The 18,222-nt window shown below is 42.7% G+C and overlaps 8 protein-coding genes across 8 annotated transcripts; 5 read left to right on the forward strand and 3 right to left on the reverse strand.

Annotated features, from left to right (window-relative positions):
- Positions 1–600: 600 nt before the first annotated feature.
- V865_004721 (uncharacterized protein) lies at positions 601–1,850 on the forward strand (the record flags this gene model as incomplete). The annotated part of the gene is made up of 4 exons (XM_066228498.1): positions 601–692; positions 1,115–1,214; positions 1,450–1,602; positions 1,812–1,850. 4 exons carry the CDS (start codon positions 601–603, stop codon positions 1,848–1,850), a joined length of 384 nt encoding a protein of 127 aa, XP_066084595.1.
- A 353-nt stretch (positions 1,851–2,203) lies between these two features.
- V865_004722 (uncharacterized protein) lies at positions 2,204–4,557 on the reverse strand (the record flags this gene model as incomplete). The annotated part of the gene is made up of 9 exons (XM_066228499.1): positions 2,204–2,330; positions 2,423–2,772; positions 2,862–3,127; positions 3,213–3,287; positions 3,366–3,666; positions 3,747–3,838; positions 3,925–4,082; positions 4,139–4,330; positions 4,439–4,557. 9 exons carry the CDS (start codon positions 4,555–4,557, stop codon positions 2,204–2,206), a joined length of 1,680 nt encoding a protein of 559 aa, XP_066084596.1.
- Positions 4,558–4,930: 373 nt separating this feature from the next.
- Positions 4,931–6,609, forward strand: V865_004723 (uncharacterized protein; the record flags this gene model as incomplete). The annotated part of the gene is made up of 6 exons (XM_066228500.1): positions 4,931–5,119; positions 5,187–5,415; positions 5,568–5,742; positions 5,816–5,933; positions 6,002–6,112; positions 6,202–6,609. 6 exons carry the CDS (start codon positions 4,931–4,933, stop codon positions 6,607–6,609), a joined length of 1,230 nt encoding a protein of 409 aa, XP_066084597.1.
- A 111-nt stretch (positions 6,610–6,720) lies between these two features.
- V865_004724 (uncharacterized protein) lies at positions 6,721–7,600 on the reverse strand (the record flags this gene model as incomplete). The annotated part of the gene is made up of 4 exons (XM_066228501.1): positions 6,721–6,941; positions 7,040–7,057; positions 7,138–7,363; positions 7,547–7,600. The coding sequence occupies 4 exons, from the start codon at positions 7,598–7,600 to the stop codon at positions 6,721–6,723; spliced, it is 519 nt and encodes a 172-aa protein (XP_066084598.1).
- A 1,490-nt stretch (positions 7,601–9,090) lies between these two features.
- Positions 9,091–10,531, forward strand: V865_004725 (uncharacterized protein; the record flags this gene model as incomplete). The annotated part of the gene is made up of 6 exons (XM_066228502.1): positions 9,091–9,481; positions 9,567–9,601; positions 9,832–10,079; positions 10,153–10,202; positions 10,279–10,338; positions 10,404–10,531. The coding sequence occupies 6 exons, from the start codon at positions 9,091–9,093 to the stop codon at positions 10,529–10,531; spliced, it is 912 nt and encodes a 303-aa protein (XP_066084599.1).
- A 461-nt stretch (positions 10,532–10,992) lies between these two features.
- On the reverse strand, positions 10,993–11,871 carry V865_004726 (uncharacterized protein; the record flags this gene model as incomplete). The annotated part of the gene is made up of 3 exons (XM_066228503.1): positions 10,993–11,317; positions 11,444–11,610; positions 11,707–11,871. 3 exons carry the CDS (start codon positions 11,869–11,871, stop codon positions 10,993–10,995), a joined length of 657 nt encoding a protein of 218 aa, XP_066084600.1.
- Positions 11,872–12,335: 464 nt separating this feature from the next.
- Positions 12,336–14,965, forward strand: V865_004727 (histone deacetylase RPD3; the record flags this gene model as incomplete). The annotated part of the gene is made up of 11 exons (XM_066228504.1): positions 12,336–12,371; positions 12,537–12,582; positions 12,658–12,740; positions 12,817–12,934; positions 13,015–13,089; positions 13,171–13,278; positions 13,342–13,372; positions 13,448–13,682; positions 13,751–14,000; positions 14,192–14,359; positions 14,445–14,965. 11 exons carry the CDS (start codon positions 12,336–12,338, stop codon positions 14,963–14,965), a joined length of 1,671 nt encoding a protein of 556 aa, XP_066084601.1.
- A 1,545-nt stretch (positions 14,966–16,510) lies between these two features.
- On the forward strand, positions 16,511–17,810 carry V865_004728 (uncharacterized protein; the record flags this gene model as incomplete). Its single annotated transcript, XM_066228505.1, has 5 exons — positions 16,511–16,749; positions 17,012–17,211; positions 17,292–17,475; positions 17,563–17,623; positions 17,706–17,810. The coding sequence occupies 5 exons, from the start codon at positions 16,511–16,513 to the stop codon at positions 17,808–17,810; spliced, it is 789 nt and encodes a 262-aa protein (XP_066084602.1).
- Positions 17,811–18,222: the final 412 nt, after the last annotated feature.

Raw genomic sequence — 18,222 nt, forward strand, 5'->3', positions numbered from 1 at the left:
TGGCTTGTGTGGAGATGATGGTCCTACCTGGGGGAGAATAAGTGTCATGCAACGAAAAGAACGTTCGTTGGTGAAAGATGTTCTTGCTTTTCTTTTCCCCCTAACATTGCAAAACATTACAATACGTTACAATACAATAAAATACGACGAATTACATGACATTCCTCATCTATCACTTTGCTTAATCTATCACTTATCATTGTACCTTATACTAGTCATTTATTCATTCATTCAATTGCATGTATGCATACTTCATCGTATATTTTGTATTCTCTCTGCATCTCGACTCTACTGCTGTCAGGTAGACAGCAGTAGAGTTCTAAGTGGTGTACTGAAATAAAGCTAAGGGGTTGCTGGTTGACCAATGATAAGTCCGTAATTTCCCGATGTATGGCGGATACACTTGCAAGGATCCCCTTTGAGATGTGAGATGTGAGATTTGATCCCGTTGACTTTGATTGGAGTTGCGTCCAGTCAAATGCGAGCAATTGAAGATTGGATCAACGAGTAGTAACACCAGTGTAACAACATATCCCATAACCTATAATCTCACCATCTTCCCCATCCCTCTATCATCACATCTCCATCGACTCCTCCAAAATGGCTATCGAGAACCAACAAACTGCCGCTGCCCCTGCTCAACAAGAGAGCACATCGTTTTTCTCCAGTGTGATGGAGTTCTTCGTACCTACGTAAGTAGAATTATCTGGATCTGTTTTGGGGAGATACAGGAGGATAAGGTAGTAGGATGAACGGGGATCAATGACTGCATCGAGAATGAGAAGCAAAGAGTCTTATGATAGAGCAGGGTGGTAATGTTTTCTCGTAATGGGTGATGGATGATGAGGGGAAGCTGCAAAGAAGCTTGAAGGAAAAGATGATATCGGCGGATTGTCGATGTCGATGATTCAGAACAAGAATAACACCGGGCGATATGAAAGAGCGATGGGTCGATCGGTTGATCGACATGATTAACTTGGATCAGGTCTTTGGGAATTGATGGGAATGGGAATAGGAATGGATTGAGATCGATGATGATGATGACGATGAAGAACAAACGTATCAAAATCAAATCGAATTGTCACTGATCGATTGATCCCCTTCAAATCCATAGTGCCCACGCCGAAGCTCCTGAGGAATCCGAGGAACCCGCCGAGGAAGGTGGTGATGAGCCTGCAGAGGAAGAGGAGGAGGAAGAAGAGGAACCTGAGGACGTGAGTGATATCTGGTTTATGTAGACCTAACAGGTTTTTTTTTGCTAATTATGATCAATCAATCCAAACTACCTATTCAACTCGTCTAATCCACACGATGTGCAAATCACAAATAATGCGATATACTATAACTCACTCGCAATCCACCATCACCAATTCTTCGATCCTTCGATCCATCTCAATCACACTCTTGGCATACCCTCCCTGTCGTTCATCCTTGCTCCACCGACCACAGCCAGCACCAGCTATCCGAGAGGAATGCGAGCAAAAACAATGTGCCGAACACGTCCACCACTTCAAACACTGTCAAGAAAAAGTAGAAGCCGGTAATGGTTTCCCAGGTGAAGATTGTGTGGAAGAGTTTTTCCACGTTTTACACTGTGTCGATGTGAGTTTGAGTGGTCGAGTCTCTTTCTTGCATTTTTACGAATCAAGGGTGTGGATGTGGATGATACGATGAAATGGGAGATGGGAAATCAGAATATATAATCGACATCGACCCCCAGCATCGATAGGATGGGATCTGCTTCATCAAAAGAGAATTGGAATTGATCGAGTTTCATCGCTGACATTTTATTCGTTCCTCTGTACGTCTAGGCTTGTGCCGCCCCTAAAGTCTTCAAGAAACTCGCTTAAACCATCACCATTCACTCTTTCATTCGGATTAGACAAGGGAGTTTTGGTTGTTGAGTATTGAGGATTTCGAGGTGGACTTGTGATAGATACATAGCATGACATGCAAACCCAAAAACATATCCTTTCTTTTTGAAGAAAATCTTCAAAATCGGCAAAGAACTTAGGTGTGCAATTGTCAACTCGTCGTGGTGGTAATTACATATCTGCCCATGCGATTCGATCAATCATTGTTGCATAATGAGGTTTTCACAAGATACTACACGTATAACTTTCCATCATGAACGGATAGCCATTCAGGCAACTCGGAGTGAGCAAAACTACTACAATAACCAGTCTCTTCTCAATTTGAGCCTCTAGAAATCCCCTAAATCAAGGTCGATCGTTCTAGCCACGTATTCCTGGGGAGTTTCACCTTTTCTCAAGCCTGATGCAGGGGGTACATCAGGTTTAGGGATTGGCGTTGAATTTTCGGGTGTTGCGCTATCAATGACATACGACCATCGACCCATCAATCAAATCAGCTTTACTTTTCAGAGTCAGATATATAGTTTTTTTTACATCGTGTTACTCACGCTTTTGCTTTTATCATAGCTTCTTCAGCTTTCTTCCTAGCCAACGCAGCTTGGTGAGCCTTCAACATCATCTCTTTCGTTTTCCTCTTATTATTCTCATTGATCTTCTGAATCCTCAATTCATAATCATCTCCTTCTGTCAATTGTTCACCATTATTAACTAGTTGTCCCGTAGCGGGATCACCACCCAGTTTGATGATTTCACTATTTATCATCTCAACCGTGTGAACATCATTACGACGTGTGGCCAGATCCCTGGTTGACAGGAGTTGAGATATTTTGAGTAAGGCTGATCGGTTGGCAGAAGGGTCATGTGCTTTTCGAGTATTGATTTGTCGATTTACTTCGGCCTAGATCATCGTCAAACAATCAGCCATGTATCTTTGTTTTTTCTGTGAGGTTTTACTTTCTTATGAGGTAGATTTAAAATGCAACTCACATCAGTCATAGGTCTATCCCTCAACGCTTTGATCTCCTCATGTTTCTCTTTCAATTCGCTCCTCTTTGGTAATTTCACTCCATCAACTTTATTCGTCATGGAAAATCTCGAAAATTCTTTTTCTTCAAAATCACCATTGGAAACATCGGCTATTCTGAATAACCTAGTCATCTTTCCATAGGAACATAATAATCCTCTGGCATCTCGGACATTTCGTCCTTTGTACTCTATGTTGTATGCACCGAATTTCTCTGATGTGTCGACTTCTGCGGGATCACAAACAAGTACAGTTCAGCTTGACGTCTTTGTCCATCCTGATGAGCCTACTTGTAAGGAAGGGTTTCGACTGACCTTTGATCCTATGTATTCGATACTTGGGTCTACCTTGTTCATCAGGTTCTCCAGCCATCAATCTGACATATGCACCTAACAACCATCATCCAAAATCAACTCATGTCTTTCTCCTTTCTTGAGCGAAGGTCCTCTATGAAAAATTCGACTCACCAACTACAACCTCCTCGAAGCCATCTTTATACATCATATCAACCAATTCGTATCTACTCAACCTCGCCGAGTTGATCTCCTGTCTATTGGCAGGTACACCGTCCAAGTCCTCTTTCGAGTCCTTGCTCGGCGAAAGGTTCTTCTTTTTGTTGTCATATCCTGGGGAATGGGGAGGAGAGTATCTTTGGGAATATGATTGTGATTGCGATTGTGATTGAGAGTGTGAGATCTCTCCGTCCTCTGTCGAGTGATCCGAGCCGGGTGAGGCGGATCGATGTCTTTTTTGACTTTGTCTCGCTGCCTATATACCACAAGCGATAGCTCAGTATCCTCGACCGCTCATTTGATGTTACGATAGCAGACAGAATGAGGGGGACGTACCCGTCTTTGTGCTCGTTCATCCTTCGCTTTTCTCTTATTTTTCAAATCGGACATAGCCCTTGAAGCTTCTTTCGTTACACTCGTGTGTTTTCCTGATGATCAAACGATACACCATCCTCTTCCATCAGCAAACGAATAAACTGAGCTTGTTGAGCATGTTTAAATTGACTCGACTTACTTCTCTTCCTCGATGGCCCCTCATCGTCTTCATCATCATCATCCCCACCAATAGTTTTGAACATCGCATCAAGAGCCTGTGAATCTTTGAATTTCTGCATCTCTTCTAGTCTCGTAGCCAAGATCTCTTCTCGCTCAATTTCAGGCAAGTTCTCGAGACTACATTGTGCAAACGTCAATAACATTCGAGATGATGAAGGAGGGTTTATACTAACGCTTCTCGATCAGCTTCATCCTTATATTTCCCTTCTAAAGGATACGGGTTTGATCCTACACCTCTCCCTCCCGCTTTATTCCTGTTGTTAGCTGCAGAAGAGCTAGAAGCGAATGTGGTTACTGCATCTTCTTCATCTGAAGATTCGGATTCGAGATCCATATCTGCTTCACCCTCTGATTCCGATTCTTCGCTACAAGTTCAATCGACAATCAGTATCAAGACTCGAGACTCTTGCCACGATACGGCAGATAGATTTCATGTATGGATCTCGGTGATTGAGGGTTGGGTATGTACTCACAAAGCCTTGCTTTTCTTCTTTCCACCCCCCACTCCACCTGAATTATGTCTCTTCTTAGATGGTCTTCGAGTGGGATCATCCTCCGCTAAACCAAGCAATTCGTTCTCTAGATCGGACATGTTGAGTTATGCTCTTCAGTGCCTAGGTTATTGGGACTGATGTCTGTTGTGAAAGCGTGAAGATATGTATGCAAGATACGATAGGGTGGTAGAAAGCAGATGAAATGAATGTTGAGAGAAGAGAAGAAATGTGAAGTCGAACTGTTCGACTTGAAAAGTGGAGATCTAGATACGCGAATGAGTTTGAGTTGCAGTTCCCGGATCCAATTCCTATGGATGGATGATTCATCAACATATATATTGGTCCACCTTTGTTCAACTTGTAACATTAAGATCGCTTTCTACCTCCTCATATTGGCCCTACGAAACGATCTTCCTGAGATCTAGACATCAGGCGTTGTCTTTCCTGCTCAATCCAACTCTGCTGATCAGAATGATCCTACGCTATATCTACCTCATCCTGACAACCCTTCTAGCAATAACATCATGTTCAGCCTCAAACTCAAACGCTCAGCTGGACTCGCAACTATCTGAGTTATTCTCCAACTCAACAAGTACAGGGAGACATACGAACAATTGGGCAGTATTAGTGTGTTCATCAAGATATTGGTTCAATTATCGAGTACGTCCATGTCCATTTATTTTCTCAAGATTATCTGATTGAGCTAACAATTGAATTTGGTGATTAGCACATGGCCAATACTTTAGCAATGTATCGTACACTCAAGAGACTGGGTCTACCCGACTCGAACATCATCCTAATGCTTTCAGACGACGTAGCGTGTAACCCCCGAAATGCTTTCCCAGCTACGGTCTATGCGAATAAAGGAAGACAGATGGATCTGTATGGGGAAGGTATAGAAGTTGATTATAGGGGTTATGAAGTTACGGTTGAGAGTTTTTTAAGGCTTTTGACTGGTAAGTAGGGCAATCGTTACTTTACCATGCCATAATCATAATCATAGTCGGTAATTGGACTGTTGCTCTTTGTACGGATGTACGGATCTCTGTATGGTAATCTTTGGGGTATAAGAGACGTCGTTTACTGATCAATCACATACGTCGAATAGGACGGCATGATCCATCAATCCCACGATCCAAACGATTACTTTCCGATGCATCATCCAACGTCTTCATCTACATGACTGGACATGGAGGGAACGAGTTCCTAAAATTTCAGGATAACGAAGAAGTCTCGGCTTATGATGTCGCGGATGCGGTCGAGCAGATGTGGGAGAAGAGGAGGTGAGTGATGTTTGGTGCTTCTCAAATTATCCACCTATCGTACTAATCTGAGGTTGTAATGGCTTCTTTCCAGATATAACAAATTATTGTTCACCATTGACACTTGTCAAGCCAATACGATGTATTCGAAATTCTATTCACCAGAGATAACTTCGACTGGTTCGTCATCGTTGGGCGAGAACAGTTATTCGGTATGTCCGTTCCTTACCTCCGACATATTCCCTTATCAGTTCCAGATGCTAATTGGGCTGGGGCATAGCATCATAACGATATGGATATAGGTGTGGCTGTCATCGACTCGTTCACACATTACATCTTACAGTACTTGGAAACTTTAGGCAAAACTTCTACAGCTACCCTGAAGGACTTTGTGAGTCCACTTTGTCTCATCACATCCTTCCAGAAGCATATAGCTTTTGTTTCCAAACGTGACGATTGCTCATTCTTTGTTCTGGTCAGTTCGGTATATACGACCCAGTGAAAATCCAATCACATCCCGGAATATCCACCTCACTCTCTTCCGTCCCACCTGAAGAAATCTTGGTGACAGATTTCTTCGGAGCCGTAGCCAGAGTGGAGGTTTCACCCAAACAAGCTGAGCTATCACCTCTATCGAATGAGCTCAGGGAAAGCAAATGGGAGATCGTAGCCAAGCCTACAGGAAGGATCGCAAGGAAGAACAAAGACGTAGACTTCGAAGAGGAATTGACTGAAGTAGGACAACTGGACACGAACAAATGGCAGAGACCTTTAAAAGATGACAAGTCGGAGCTGAAGAAGGTGTTAAGCAGTTTGGTTGGAATAGGTGGAATTGGATTATTATTGTATGCTGGAAGTGGATCACCAACCAAGCTGAAGAAAGCGTAAATCCATCTATGTCATATTGTATTACCTTCTATATACTGCATATATCTATGATAAATAAATACCTAGCATTGATGCACATACCCCTCGTTGTTCTTCCTAGATACATATTCATCAAACCCTCTTCCTTTCCTGAGCGATACCAACAATCTTGACCAATTTCACACCCATGTCAATTGCCATACCCAGCGGGATCAACAGGAACGGTATATATTCGCTTAACAGCGTTATGATCTCTCTGTTTGTGAATGGCGGAGTGGGGCTAGCGGTGAATATCGCTCCAAGACATGGAATGAGGGTTGTAGCTGTTGAGGCACCGTAAGCTAGGAGGAGAGCTACGAGAGTAAATCAAATTCCATTAGCTATGGCTACAATTCACGTAGTAAAACTTATGACAGAGATCTTGCGTAGCCAGGGGAAAATGGGTACTTACGATAAACCCTCTTATCATCTACCACAGGCGAATCACCATCAAAGTATAAGCGTCCACTAACTCTTTTGGTAGTGTGATAGGTAACATGCGATACTCACTCTTCCATAATCCCCAAGCACCAATAGCAAAACAAGGTAATTGGAACCCGCCTTCCAAATACAAAAAGTACCTTAACCAGTTGAATTCCTTTGAACCTGAAAGAGCCCCACCTAAGATGGGATCTCTGGCTAGGGATATGGAATATTCGAATAGGACTGGTAAGGGGGTATTGGCAAGCCAATGTTTTGGGTAGATCGTTTGGAGGTCCAGTAGGAGGGTAATGGGCTATGATCGCATGAGAAACGGGTTAGTATCTCTGAATGGTACAGGATTGGATCTGTAGTATCTATAGATGGATGGTCACTCACGATATGCAGCTAAAAGAAGAAAGAGTATATGTCAACAGGGAGATACGATCAGCTTGAGAATATATAGGTAAGTGAAACGAAGGACCATATTCCGACTTACTCCACAGAACCAGAACCAAAGCTTATCCAAACCTCTCCCTACGAATCTCGACATTTCGGGTGGGTGCTGATGGGGATTCAGTTGGACTCAGTACTGAGATTACTCCTGTCGACTATGCGAGTAGATTGACCTTTTCTTGGAAGTAATGGATTGATCTGCAGTGCTTGGATACCGTAACGCGTGAGTGGAGGTAAGTTAACTTACCTGTTGTAAGTTATCTGCGCTCAGACGAAAACATGAGTTTGTGGCGGTCCCCTTCAGTCCCCTTCATAAATTTAGCAGTCAAATCTTTTTTTGGGTTGTTTTGATCTTCGTTATAGACCGAATGTCGTCGATTGGTCGGTGCTGAGTAACGTGGCATTAGCTGTAACGCCCGTCTTACCTTGGTTTCATATTTGTTCTCACCATTCGACTCAGAGATGGAAACATACAGAACAAGCTCGATCGATCTCTATCTACTCTGTCCGTATGATACCTTCGGGCGGATCATTTCTCTTCGATTCTTTTCCCGTCTGACCGAATCATCAGCACAGCTTTTCCTGACGTATGTTGATATTTTCATGTTAGTAAGTCGATACCATCGATCAAGCTGATCAACCCTGCGTGTTTGTGCGTGTGTGTGTCAGTGCGCGTGGGAAAACAAAAAAGAGAGAGAAAAACAAAGCAGATCAGCGAACGTTGTGAAACGAGACTAAAACAATGTGCGCTCGATGGATTCAATTTGATTGTGATTTTGATCTAGAAAGAAATCTTGACCCTCCCCATTGGTTTTCTTTTTCCATTATTTCTTCGATTGTATCTTTTGTCTTCGACTAGGACGTTGACAGACCTTTTATACTGATGATTCTCCTTCATCTTGACCTCTGACCGAATCCCACGGAGCGGTCCTTGAGCAAGATTGAGACGACAGCAAAGAATGAAATAGAGTTTGAACATTTCACTCAAGTCAAAGGACCTCCTTTGGCTGATTCATATACCAAGTCCGATAAGAGCCAAGGACCGAAGAGGATAAGTCATGAATCAGTCAGTCATCATCGAAAGGAGGGGAACATAGATCTAGGGGAATAAAACAATAACATGCTCCACTCTCACCCTCTGGTCTGATAAGGAAGAATGAGAGAACAACGTAGGAACAGAGCCGATGTGATGATCATTCCTCTTGAATCAATATAATCACCATCACACTAAAGCTAACATCCTGTGCTCTCATGAAAGATAAAACGTTTTGATGGATTGGTGATGATACGATTCAACATGATTAGCGATCGATGTTGAAATGGATCTGTACAAATCGATCGTATAATAAAACGTTGTTTTCTCCCTTCCCCATCACTTCCTATCTACCTTTCTTTCATCAACGATTTTTTCTTCTTATTTCCTTTCCTTCATCCCATACAGAATCCTTCGTATCTTTTTCTTTCGCTCAACTCCTACTCTACTTCGCAAAACGTCTTTCATCCTTTTCCCGCTGTTAGAAATACGACTTTAAATCCAAATCCAAACTCAAATACCAAAAACGCTAAAAACAAGTCACACTTTCCATCATGCACTTCGCCACTTTCCTATCCCCTCTTCTCCTCCTTACTCTCTCATCTCTCGTCGTATCCGATCCAACACCTACCACCCCAAACCACGATCTCGATATCAGGGGATACGGTAAATGCTATGATCTCAAGACTCGTGATCCCCAAACTTGTAAATGTTATCCAGAATATGAAGAACCCAAAGATCACGGTGGCTACTGGAAGAAACGAGAAGATGTCGAAGCTGGAGCAGAAGCTGAAGCTAAAAAAGGAGGATATCATTATGAGGAATGTGTCTGTCCTGATTACCCCAATACCGAGTTAGATGATGGATACCGCGGTGGTGGTTGGAAATGGAAGGGACACGGAGGAGGAGGTCATCCGAAATGTGTTTGTAAAGGTGATCATCAAAGTGAGTCGCCACTGTCCCATTGGAGCTGACGAGAGAGTGAGAAGAGAACAGAGTGATGACGATGTCTTTGTTTCGTCGATTGTAGCTTACAATCCCAACACACGAAAATGCGAATGTGACGTGAGTAATATTCCCTCCTTCTTCTGATGTTACCATGCTTGATAGTGTCAATACATGGTAGATGTATGATATAGTCTTCTACAGAGGTTGTTTCCACTACTGTAATCGCTTTTTTTTTCTGCCACTTTCACATTTTGGTCATTGTCCTTTTCACTTTTCATCTCAAACCTTGTTCATATCTTCCCTCTTGATCTTCAATCTAGCGAGCTGACACTACTTCCCACTTACAGGACGGCTACCGACCCTGGACCCGACCCAACCACTACAAACGAGGTGAGAAGAAAGGCGGTAGCAAACACAAACTCATCTGTAAACCTGGTCCTACCCAATCTGCCAGTCCAGGTGGTTATAAACGATCACCTTCTCTCCATGAAGCTATCAAGATGAGAGAACAAGATGAAAGAGGAGTAGAGAATCTCTTGGGATGCAAGGATGAGGAGAAAGCTTGTGAATCTCATGGTTCTTGGAAGTGTGTCGAGTAAGTCTTCTTCGATCAAATAAAATATCATCAATAGTGGGATAGGATGTTGACTGATTGATTGTGAATATAGCGTCAGCTCGTTACTTTGGTCTTGCGGTGCTTGTCCTGGTGAAGGTGCTGGTGAGTATCATCCGGCTGGGCTGGGATATGATATTATATGTTGACAATATCACTGATATCCATGGATCACGATCAGATTGCGGAGCCGTTCCTGGTGTCTCCGAAGTCAGCTGTCAACAAGGACACTGTGTGATTGGTGAGTACTACTCAGTGTTCCGTCACCCGAACATCTTGTATTGACTTCACTGCCTCTTACTGTAGAATCCTGTCGAAGAGGTTTTACACTCACCAACGTGCCCAACACCGAATACCTCAGTAATACCACTTGCGTAATATCTGAGAATGACCAATCTCCATCTAAATCTTGGTTCGTAGCTCAAGTCAACTGATCTCGCCGATAATAGATAATTTAAATCAATGGACTTTTTTTCTTCTCCACTCTCACTTCAACTCCCATTCCTTCCATTACGCTCTTTTCTCTCGTATGCCAATCATTCGTCTGGAGATACACTGTATACATATATATATATTGGTTGGTAGCTTGATACTCTTGCTCTTGCTTATTCGTTAGATAGGTAGAAATCAGGTAAATAATCATTATCATCATTGATACGAAATGGTCTATGTCTATTGAACAGCTTGCGGTATAGCAATCAACATCGACGGGCTGAGATTTTATATATGATCATCAATGATTCCAACACATCGATCCAAGCCATCGAAACGATAAGTCATATCATGACTTATCATGACAATATAATTCAGTAAACAGCAATCAGTAAGAAAGTACAACATATATGCATTAATCTAGTATGCGATTTTATTCTACATTTTACACCAGGTCGCAAGATCATTGACCTTTCTCTAACGATTCAACCTCTTTCTCCAAACCTTCCTGTTTATTCCTCAACCCTCTTACTTCACTTTCCATAGCTTTACATGCCATCTCCAATTGGACATTACTACTTATCAAATCCTGCCATTTACTCTCCAACTTACCCAGCTGACCACCTTTCTCCTCCTGGTATACCCTCCTTGAACGATTCACATCGACGATCTGTTCTTTGAGCTGGTCGAGGGTAGAGGTGAGTTCGGTGATTTGCGAGTTGAGTTGGAAGTTTCGGACGAGCCAGGCGTTTGGGGCGTACGTTGATAGAAGAGAGGTGTTTTCGAGTCTACATGTGTAGATTTGAATTAGCAAAAGATACTACTTGACGGTAATGCATTTTTGATCATGCACTTGGGTTCGATTTGAATATTGATTATATATCCGATCGAAAGATCGTTAAATAGATACCCACCTCAAAGCCATATGTCCTTCAGCGACCTTACTTTGCTTCTCGGCATTCTCCAACTCTTCCAGACTGGCACTATCACCTATTATAGGAGGTTGATATTTCGAAGGATCAATCGATCGAATAGGTTTGGTTGGATATTGATTTAACAATTCAGATAGTTCTTGTGATTTCTACATATAACACAATTCACCCAACAAGATGTTCACGAATGTCAGTATCAGTCACTGGTATGGTACATGTACACAGAGCGACGAGTGATCACTTACCGGAAACACATCCACTGATTTTGGTAATCTCTCATCCTCATCATTTATCTGAGGTGTCCTCCTTAACTCTGCATCTATCAATGCCTGAGCGGCCGACTTGAGATTTGGGTCGTCGAGATGCTTGTCATAGTATGGTAATGAATCTATGTAGGTTGATAAGGACATGTTGGGGATTTGCTTTTTGCTGTTACTAGGTTGTATATAGCTCTGTATCGTATCTACTTGGAGTTTGTCGATAATCCATCCACTCAATATCGCGATGGACGATGAAAGATGGAGGTGGGTGAATGACGGAATCAAATTGATAGCATACAAGTGTCGGCGTTATCCGGGGATAGTCTGACAAGGCTGATGTGGTAATCACCTCCACTGTTGATATTCATCCTCTTCACCCTCTCTCTCTCGCTCTTCCTCTCAAGTCATATCCCATCTTGCATCTTGTGCCCATCCTCATAGAGCAAGCAAATTGCCTATAATCACAGTACCCAACCGGAAACTCTACCGCGAGCGTTATTAAGAAAGACATCAGCGAGGAAGCTTACAAATCTCGGAAAGATAGATAGACATACCTGCGCGAGGAGCACAACAAATTCATCAATAGTCATCAGTCAAATTGGTATAGAGGAACGATGGAACCGATCCTTGGTGAGAGCAAGAGGCGCGTGGTGAGTCATATTCCCATCGAAAGCAAGTCATAGGAAACTTGAAGTGAATGTCCATGAGGAAGCAAGTCCCGGGACGACATGATGCACCAATCTTCAGAGGGCTAAGATAGGTTCGGTCGTTATGATATGACTGACTGACCAAACTTCATTGTTATCATCATTCAGTGTTATTTCTTCGATTCGGACATTGGGAACTATCACTATGGACCTGGTAAGTTTTGCATAACCACTTGACACTGTCATTCCATTTAGACAGAAGCTGAAGATATGAGTTATGACGCGATAGGGCATCCGATGAAACCCACACGAATTAGGATGTGTCATTCCCTAGTAATGAATTATGGTCTATACAAGAAAATGGAGATTTTCGTATGTCCAATTTACTTTCTCCTTCCTCCTGTTCCCAATGGTGTGAGCTAACTCCATCCAACTTCTGGATATGTAGAGAGCTAAACCAGCTACGAAAAGGGAGATGTCGCAATTCCACACCGACGAATATGTAGATTTCTTACATCGTATAAATCCAGATAACGCTCAGCAGTTCGCAAAGGAACAGGTCAAATGTGAGTATCTCAACTTCGCAACCACTGCTTCATTGCATGATGGGTATGAGTAGAAGCTGATTTCCTGGTATTGTTCGTAGATAACGTAGGAGACGATTGTCCCATATTCGATGGGTTGTTCGAATACTGTTCCATCTCCGCTGGAGGATCTATGGGTGTGTTCAGCTCAATGTCTACTTTTGCTGAATGAGCTTTCAAGGACTCAGAGCTGATTAGTCAAATGTTCATGATGATAGAGGGAGCAGCTAGATTGTCAAGGGATAAATGCGATATCGCGGTCAATTGGGCAGGTGGTTTACATCATGCTAAGAAAGCCGAAGCTAGTGGATTCTGTTATGTTAATGGTCAGTCAGCTTGATCTAAATCTCTTCAAAAGAGATAGGAAGCTGATTCTTTGAACATCGTAGATATTGTACTTGGTATATTGGAATTGCTAAGGTGGGTCAACAAGCACAAGATCATTTCATCTCTTCAGTGAGATCGCATACTGACGAAGCCCCCTGTCAACCGCAGATACCACCAGAGAGTCTTATACATCGATATAGACGTGCATCACGGAGATGGTGTCGAAGAAGCTTTCTACACCACCGATAGAGTCATGACTTGTTCGTTCCACAAATATGGTGAATTCTTCCCTGGGACCGGTGAAGTAAGAGATAATGGTATAGGAAAAGGAAAAGGTTATGCGGTGAATGTGCCGTTGAGAGATGGTATAAATGATCAAAATTATCAGGATATATTCCAACCTGTGAGTGCAGTTTTGATTTCGAATCATCATCAAAAGTGCTAATTTCAAACATCGCGCGATTGTTATAGGTGATTAAACGAGTGATAGAATGGTATCAACCCGGAGCGATCGTCCTCCAGTGCGGATCCGATTCCTTATCAGGTGATAGATTAGGTTCATTCAACTTGTCGATGAAAGGTCATGCCGCCTGTGTACAATTCGTCAAATCGTTCCATTTACCTCTACTCTTACTTGGTGGTGGTGGATATACGGTCAAGAGCGTTAGTAGGACTTGGGCTTATGAAACAGGTTTGGCGGCCGGGGTGGAATTGCAGAAGAGTGAGTGTTTCTCTTTTGGGCTTTTCTGTGGGCGATTTGCAGAGACCCTACCCCCTTTGATCAATGTGACCTTCTTCCTCCTCAAGACTGGACGGCATTGTACTATCACAGTGCGGGATATGGTCATGTACTTGGCTCATGAAGCTTGTATAACGAAAAAAATCATGACTGACGTATTGCATTTCTCTCAGATATACCCAATAACGAGTACTGGGAATACTACGGACCAACGTACGAGCTCGACGTTCGACCGAGTAACATGACCGACCATAATACACCCGAATACCTACAGAAAGTCAAAGAAGCTGTATTTGAAGTTTTGAGAGATAAGAACGCAGCTCCCAGTGTACCTTTGCAGGGTGAGTGGGATTTTGCATTCTTCCCCCAACGATATTCCCTTTCAAAGGCCCGGACTAAATAATGTGGATTTTGTTTTTCCATTAGACGTACCGAAACTGCGACATGACGATGAAGATGATAACGAACTTGAAGATACGGAAGATAAAGAAGTCCGTCGTCCGATGAGATTATGGGATAAAGAGAAACAGAATGAAAATTCCTTGAGTGATTCGGAAGATGAAGGAACGGGAGGAAGGAAACATCGTCAGAGTTATAAGAATAGTAATGGATCGGGATCGGCCTCCGGATCAGTCCACAAGAAAAGGAGATCTAAATCACCTCCTATTGCTACTACAACAGGTACTGGCGCTCAGGTGAATGGACTTGCCACGGCTAGTACTAGTACTGGCACGAATGGGGCTATTGGAGGTATTAATATTGAAAATTGGGCTTCATCCGTACCACCTTCTAATTCAACTTCATCGGCTATACCTGTCCCAGTTTCAACTACAACTGAAAGTATCACAAATGCGGCAGAGGTAAATGGAAATGGCAATGGAGTCGGGAATGGAGAAGATATCGAAATGTCAGATTCGACGAATCAACCTGAACAGATAAGCAATTGATTGGAGATACTGTCGAATATGTGTAGATAACATCTCTCCGAAGAAACTTCTTATATTTACATTTCCTTTCTTATCATTTGATCTGGGCTTTCGACCTTCATATATTCATATACTTTACAAGAGTTGTTTCAGATCCTATTATCTTTTTCTTCCTTCCGTTTGCAGAGAACCTTGATGTATTGCATGTAATTCCTATCAATCAACCCAGCACGACATGACTCGTGCCCCACAGAGTCGCCTTGGGATTTGGAGATGAAATCTGATCAAGGGATCGATCGCAATACGATTGTTACCATTGATTGATAATTCTCCGTATCCAAATTTAGATACTCGCCTCACTTCATATACTTGATATAGCGTAAAGGTCACATAACACCTGAACCGTTGGAATGGTACCTGCTGCAGCTGTACGAGATGGTCAATGACCGACAAATTTACATTTCTCACACGAAATGAGATGGTTATAAATCGTACATCTTAACCGGACCATCTTGGTCTTCTTAACTATTGTTCAGACGTGCTATTCGGTGCCCATCAACATACAAACCTCATAACATCCAGCTTTCAGCTTAAGAGTACAGCCGGTCTTCCACGAGAGTCACATAACGATCGTAGGATTTACTCGGATTGTATGTCGATTATAACCTAGTCTAGTCACATCATCTTTGCCAAGAGCACAAAGAAGTGTTCTGTGTTTGTGTTCAACTAGATACTGTACATGAGAAAAGAAAAAGACTGCCAAGTTGATCTACGTACATGTTCCATACCGGTTTCGACCGATCAAAACAAGTTATGTTTTACACAATTGCAACCCGAGAGGGACCCCCCACCCCTTGTTCGGGGCTCAATCTATCAGACAAGACTCAGTCTAGACGTACGTGTCGACGTCGTTCACACAGGATTACCGATATCTTCCGCATGATTGGTCGTGTCTGTGATCCGCAGTACCAACATTCGACATGTAACACTCATACAGTCAAAATGTTGGGTGCACGGCATCTCGATGGCTTGTGATAACCGGCTACGATCATCGTATGAGCCAGACCATCGGGAATGTTCGATACTTAGGTTTGCTGTATGGCTTACAAAGGGGAGTGAGACTGCTGAGTGCGGTACCAACACTACACTACTAGTACAGTCGAAGACAGACCCCGTCATACTCATGTTTGATACCCATTACCGGTGATCATGTGTCAACGATTACGATTCGAATGTTGAACAAAGATGAAATCCTTGGGGATTGTGGGGTCCCATTTTGGTGTGATGTGTGTGATGTGTCGGTTATCATCATATAACCCAATGACCGGTCCGCATCGTACGGTCAGACCTCGTTTAAAATATTTATACTACGAGTGATTTGTTTATTCTCAATTTTAGTAGGTTGACAGAAAGAACCAAATCCCAATTCCAATTTCAAAGCTCCATACTTTAGGTTGAAAGCCCCACTTCGATCTATAATCCAACATTCCAATTGTATCTTCCTACTGTTTTTTTTACTTTTCTTATTGCTATAATCAATAAATATAGATTCAGTAATCACACAACATGGCTACCAAGAACGAAATCGCTGCTGAACACGGTCTCGCAGGACACGATTCCCACGTCACCGACGGTACATACACCAACGGCAACAATGGCAACAACGCCGCACCTGGATATACAGGTGGTGGAGGACCCATGGCAAGGTTCATCACTCCAGGTGGTCATCCAGTAGATACCAGTCAACCTGCTTTCCCAGTGTTCCACAGAAAGTTTGCCAATCCTGCTCCATTGGGTTTATTGGGGTGAGTAATCCTGATCGATTTCATCCATCCACTACTTCCAATGGGATTTGTGTCTCAACGCATCATTTCCCTTCTTTGCTTCTTTCCTTTGTTTGTTTTGTTGTCCCACATGATCTTTTTTGGAATCATACCGTAATACCGGGAATTTAGTCTACCGCACCGCACCGACAGCCTTTCTATTCTATAAATACCCCTTACGACATCTTGGCGATCATTCTCAAATGTGACTCTATTGCTGAAATTTTTAATGCGACTCATTCAGTTTCGCCGGTACCACCCTCCTTTTGTCATTCTTCAACGTCTCAGCTAGAGGTGTAAACGTACCCAATGTCATCCTAGGTATGGCCCTAGGTTACGGTGGTTTGGTCCAGTTGATTGCCGGTATCGAAGAATGGGCTTGTGGTAATACGTTTGGTGCTACTGCTTTCTCATCCTACGGTGGTTTCTGGTTATCTTTTGCTAGTGAGTTTTCAGCTTCGAGTTATTGTCATCCACACATGAGACATCCCAAATCAAAATGCTAATTCCCCATATCCTATCAGCCCTCTACATCCCCCAATTCGAGGTCACCGCCGCCTACACCGACAAAGGAATGCTCGCCAATGCATTAGGTTTCTACCTCGCCGTATGGGGTATCATCACTTTCTTATTCCTCATCGCATGTCTTAGATCTTCTATGGCTTTGGTAGCTTTGTTCTTCTTCTTGGATATTACCTTCTGGCTCTTGTAAGTGGATTAATCCTTTTTTAAAACCTCAAATAATTTATGGTAATGGCATGGTGCTAATCTGTGAGATATGTTTTACTTGAATAGGGCTGCCGGTGAATTCACTGAATCAGCTACAACTCACAAAGCAGGTGGTGCTTTCGGTATTGTAAGTTTTTGTTCGCCCATACACATCGACTCAGATAAGGCATCGCTGACATCGGCTCCATCACGTCCCCACGTCCCCACAGATCACCGCTTTCATCGCCATGTACACCGCTTTGGCAGGTATGCTCACCAAGGATACCTCGCACTTCTTGATCCCCGTTGGAGATCTCTCAAGAGCAAGTAAATAGGTCGATTACAATCATAATAACGAAAAAGGGTGAATCGAGAATCACAAATGGATTTACCCCCAATACTTTTATATGATCTCAGCTCTCGCTATCTTTCCATCTTTCAAATTATCCCTTCTATAGGTGTAAAACCTAATTTGATCCAATCGATCAATAATCTTTCCTCCGGGTATATTCTTATATATTCTCCTCCTCTTCCTCTTCTTTTCCTACGAAGGTTTTACTTTTTTTTCCATATTATATGTAAGCGTAAATAATCAGGGAAATCAAAAGCAATATGTATATATTATGCTTTCATCGTCAACTTGTCTGCTGCTTGTGTGTTCACTGCGTGTATTACGAGATTCTATGATGTAGTGTACGATCACCAATGCCCTTCGTTCAACTGAGATCTCAATGGGGCGGATCATTC

This window comes from Kwoniella europaea, chromosome 1 (genome assembly GCF_036810445.1).
Source record: "Kwoniella europaea PYCC6329 chromosome 1, complete sequence".
Taxonomy (NCBI): domain Eukaryota; kingdom Fungi; phylum Basidiomycota; class Tremellomycetes; order Tremellales; family Cryptococcaceae; genus Kwoniella; species Kwoniella europaea.